The sequence below is a fragment of the Olea europaea genome, chromosome 10 (genome assembly GCF_002742605.1).
Source record: "Olea europaea var. sylvestris chromosome 10, O_europaea_v1, whole genome shotgun sequence".
Lineage (NCBI taxonomy): Eukaryota > Viridiplantae > Streptophyta > Magnoliopsida > Lamiales > Oleaceae > Olea > Olea europaea.
Window position 1 is genome coordinate 35009110 of NC_036246.1, and position 5224 is coordinate 35014333.

A 5224-nucleotide genomic window follows, 5' to 3' on the forward strand; every position below is an offset into this window, starting at 1 on the left:
CAATGGGGTCGAGTTTTCTCCCACCTTGGAGAGTTGATGCGGACATCAGCCCAATTGTTTTACTTACTTCCTGTTTTATTTATTAATGTCTTTTTATTTCATTGAGCTTATCTAGTGGGTTTGGCTCTGGCCCTTTAGGGTTTTTATTTTCACTATTTAAATCTAGTTGTTCATGTAATTGGGACAATTGATGATTATGATGAATTGAAATTGGTTGTAACGTCTCTTTCCTCTCCTTCCTGAATTTTTGCTTCTTGTCTAGTTTCTCCCCCATTCTCTCCAATTCTCCCTTCTTTCTTGTTGTTTTCTTATTTTATCCTGCATCAGTTTATCTCCAATATACACTAAACTTCTTAATAATCTTCAATTAGCCTTATTCTGCACTGTTCTTCAAAAAAAAAAAAAAATTTCTTTTTATTCGGTGCAGGAAATTCTTATGCAAATGGCATGTAAAATTCAATCTTTCTTCATTGTATTTTTTACATTCATTGTATCACTTATCAGAATGTATTCATGCACTAACTTTCAGATAATTAGAGTTTACAAAGATAAAGATCATGCTGAAGTTGAGTTCACTGTAAGTTGGTCGTGTTGACCTTGCCTTTCCTATGCTAGATTTTTATATTTCCACTTTGACTTGACAAATGTTTTCCCCTTTCTATAAGTATGGTTCTGATACATAATTCTCATTGAAGATTGGTCCAATACCTACGGATGATAGTGTTGGGAAAGAAGTTATTACAAGAATGACAGCTAATATGGCCACAGATAAAGTGTTCTACACTGATTCTAATGCTAGGGACTTCCTCAAAAGGGTAATTCTCTGTAGATCATGTGAATATGAATGCCTCATCTTTTAAGAAATTCTAGTACTCTTTTTCTTGTGAATCTTCTTGTCTTTAGGTTAGCAAATATGGCATTTGAATTAGCGTAGATATTTTGTTTTCGTTCCAAACTGATATATTGTTATGCTTCATTGAAAGAGTCTACGTATTAATTCGCCATGCATTAAGAAAATGTTGAGATTATACACTTGAATTATACTCTTCTCATTCAAGAAGTGCTTTTCATAATTAACTGGCCATGTTCTGTTATTTTTTTACTTAAAGAAAATAATTTTGCTTATTCCGTGCATTTTGCTTTGGTAATATGAATAGCTAAACTGTGGTAAATGGAAAAAAATAACACGTGCATTTCTCTAGGCATGTGCCACTAATGAAATATTTTATTACAGACACTTTGTGGCCCTATTATTTGGTTTTTTCTTTTCTTGCTGTAGGGGTAATCTCAATTAGCTGTTTTCCCCACCTATTTGACTTCATTAACCTGTGGCTTTTCAGGTTCGGGATTATAGACCCGGATGGCCCCTCACAGTTACTCAACCTATAGCAGAAAACTACTATCCAGTAACTATCCTGACTCAATTTCTTAATTATGATTTGCAAATTTAACTTGAAGCAAACTTAGAATTCTTGTATTGTGAATGGAGTTTCTAGCCAGTTGCACTACTTATCAAACTGACAAGATATGTCTTATCATGAAAGATACACTCCTCACTATAGAGCTGATCTTTCACTATACTGAGGATTCTCTGAGTCAATGCAAGTTTGAGGTTTTTTTGTACCTAAAGACTAGTGAGGATCTGGGATGATGAGATCTATAACGTGTCTGCTGAAGTAGAATTATTGATTGAATCCCTTTTGGGGTCTGAAATCTAGATCTTCCCAATTCAAAATAATGTGACAAATTGAAACTTGAAAGAATAAAAAGAAATAACAGGATTAAACATTTCTGAGGTCAAACAATAGGCCTAATGCCAAAATTTTCGTTAGTCCATCCATATCAGCACGTCTTCCTGTTTGACTACCTGATTTTTATGCAACATGATCCGCAGTCATGTTGCAACATTGCCTTTGTCAGTCTAAATAGCTTAATTATTGGAAAACTTCTCAGAAGGGTGGATATCATTACTTTATTTTGCCATGTGGTATGTTTTGGTTGAGCCCATTTTTTGTACTAATGGACTTGCATTCATATTTCTGTGGTTTGTTATGTATCTCGGGTTGATAATGCTAATCTCCTAGTACTACAGAGGTAACCAATATTTCTATTTCATAACTGATTTTCTAAGCAATGAAGTTCAGCATCTTGTGCATTTAAGTTCCATCCTCGCTGAAAGGCAGAGTATCATTTCCAACAGTACAAGGAAAACATCATGTGCCCACATGCATTCCCTATCACGTGTGAACATGAGTCATCTGCAATATTCAGGATTTGTTTTCAGGATACTGGCATATTTGTTAAATTTAGTCTCCAAATTCAATATGATACCATTTTGCACTTGATAAGAAACTTAGTGGCCTTTCGCAACTTGATTGGCATTGGTTTTATTTCTGCTTTCATTCAAAAAATGTGATTGTGATTAGAAGTTTTCTTTCTCTGTTAGATCAATCTTGGAATTTTCGTAGAGGATAAGGAATCTGAGTTCTCTGTTTTGGTTGATCGAGCAACTGGAGGAGGCAGCATTAATGATGGAGAAATTGAATTGATGCTTCATAGGTATGCCAAATGCTTCCAACTTGTTTCCTTCTTTGATCCTTTTTGTCATAAAATTCCATAGTCTGACAATTACTTATGCAATTATAATTAACTGATTTTACCTATAAAAAAAAAATAGCCGATTTTGAATTTGTTATTTATTCAGGCGCATTCTACATGATGATTCTAGAGGAGTAGATGAAGCGCTTGATGAGTCAGTATGTGTGGATAATACATGTGAAGGATTAACGGTATGAATTATGTGCCAAGAGTAGTTGGAATTTTATTTTATTTTATTTTTATTTTTATTTTTATTTTTTGTGTACTAGAGAGCTTCTTTGAGACAATTCTTTTTTCCCATCTCTTTGTCAGATTCGCGGAAATTACTACATGAGTATCAATAAGCTTGGTACGGGATCACGTTGGCGCCGGACAACTGGTCAAGAAATTTATTCACCCCTGCTTTTAGCCTTTTCGCATGAGGTAAGTTTACGTCTTGCTGCCAAAAGGATCGGGTAAAATCCTGTTATCTAATAATCTAGCAATTCTTGTTGCAGAACACTGAAAAGTGGAAATCTTCTCATTTGATTAAGGCCACATCAATGGCTGCAAATTATAGTTTACCTCTCAACGTTGCATTAATTACATTACAGGTGATTGCTTATACTTCCATCCAGTCTTGTGCACGATTTCGACCCTCTGATCTGCTCCTGACTCTTCTTTTTTGCAGGAGTTAGATGATCAAAGTGTGCTCCTCCGTTTGGCACATATATACGAGGTGAAGTCCGTCTTTCTTGTGCTCCACGTTAATTTCTGCTGGTTTATTCAGACTGAGTTGAAGGAAAATGAAGGCTATCACAAATTTTAGGGTGCTCTATCATTACATAAAAAAGAGAGATTTGAAGCATTGTCATCTGAATATAGAATCTACGTATAAAACTGCAATCCTATAAAAATAGTATCCTGACTGTAAATATCTAAAATCATCTTCTTCACTGTATAACTTATTCATGCTAAAAATTCTGTAGGCTGGTGAAGATACAGAATATTCATCGCTTGCGAAAGTTGAACTGAAGAAGTTGTTCGCTGGAAAAACTGTATGTATGCCCTACAAATATAACATTCTCTTTCTTAAAGACGTTCGCTCAAGGACGAGGGGGATTTTCCTCTTCAATTATTTTTTTTTTCAAATAGTCCTAGTTTGTTAATGGATAACGATATTCTAGATCACTTTCTTGGCTTTTTGCTCACCAAGTACATTACATCTTTTTCTTCATCTGTACTGTCAAATAATGCACAATGGGTTCAGAAATTGATGTTTAGATTTCGTGTTCAAAAATAAATGATAAGAAATTTCTCTTCTTATCAGAGCTAATATTGAATTTGCCCTTTGTAATTCAGATAAAGGCATTGAAGGAAACAAGCTTATCAGCAAATCAAGACAGGTCAGAAATGAAGAGGATGACTTGGAAAGTTGAAGGTCAAAATGGCAGCGACCCAAATCCGATTAGAGGTGGTCCTGTATACATGTCAAGTCTCATTGTTGAGCTTGGTCCAATGGAGATCCGGACTTTCCTCTTGAGATTTTAAAGGGCTGATCCTCTAACCAGAGGAGTCTAATAATCAGTAATATTGATGACTATCTTTAGGATGCCCAAAATGAAGAGAGGAAATGCTTATGTTACAAAGAACAATTGGTTGTCCTCCCAAATTTGACAATTTTCTGTTGGTATTTCTTGGCTTTTGATAGCTTCTGCCAATGATAGAATGCTAGAGAATGAACTAAAGAAATAAATGAATAAGATTGTGTTTGATTGCAAGTATGGAATCCAAATGGAAAGAAAATAAATTCTAGAATTGCCTAAAAATTATTTGCATAGAAATTACCAATTAAATGTGTTTGATTATTTTTATTTTCAATTTAGAAAATGTTTTATTTGTTAATTTTTTATTGGTAGGTAGATGGGAGAGAGAAGAAAAAGTGAATTCCCTGAAAAATAAAAACATACTCCCCTAAAGAAAATGTCTCTTTATTTTTAAGGAGAATATGATCACGTAATCAAAAGTAGGAGAATATTTTTCATGGAAAAAAATCAATCAAACCATACAAAAGTATGAAGTTTGGTTGAAAAATGACATTTTCTAAGAAATTATTGACAATTAAACGCACTTTAAGGGTAAAAGATTGCCATTTATTACAGAATGTATGAAATTATCTATCTTGTTTGCTTGCTTCCTGAGTTGCACGACACAAAGGCACGTGATTTTTCTAAAAATTAGGAAAGAAATACTCCAATTTAAATTCCTTAAAATTTTATATTTAAATATTATATCTTTATTTTTAAACCTTTTAATATAGGACATGGATGTAATATCGAACACTTGGTTAAGGAATATCCCTAAAGCATCCCTCTAGTGTTAGAAATTTAAGAAATATAAGACTTATGTCACAGTGGGTTTGACACGACGCAATACGTGTTGGACATGAAAACACCGTCCTAGTAACAACGTCTATGCATCATAACTTGCTTCTTTACCACTATCTTATTAGAAGGTACAAAAAACATACAGAAAACATGAACAAGCCAAGAGATCTACTACGACAATGACTCATAAAATGATCAAAACAATTATTTCTATATTTTTTGCAATTTGTTCAAATTAGTTATTACAAATAAAGTCTTTT

General features: G+C 33.7%; 1 protein-coding gene across 1 annotated transcript; it reads left to right on the forward strand.

The window, feature by feature from the left end:
• The first annotated feature begins 466 nt into the window (after nucleotides 1-466).
• Nucleotides 467-4395, forward strand: LOC111401981 (alpha-mannosidase-like). Its single transcript, XM_023029981.1, has 10 exons — nucleotides 467-577; nucleotides 696-815; nucleotides 1341-1406; nucleotides 2447-2559; nucleotides 2705-2789; nucleotides 2911-3021; nucleotides 3096-3191; nucleotides 3269-3316; nucleotides 3567-3635; nucleotides 3940-4395. The coding sequence occupies exons 1-10, from the start codon at nucleotides 506-508 to the stop codon at nucleotides 4126-4128; spliced, it is 969 nt and encodes a 322-aa protein (XP_022885749.1). The 5' UTR covers nucleotides 467-505; the 3' UTR covers nucleotides 4129-4395.
• Nucleotides 4396-5224: the final 829 nt, after the last annotated feature.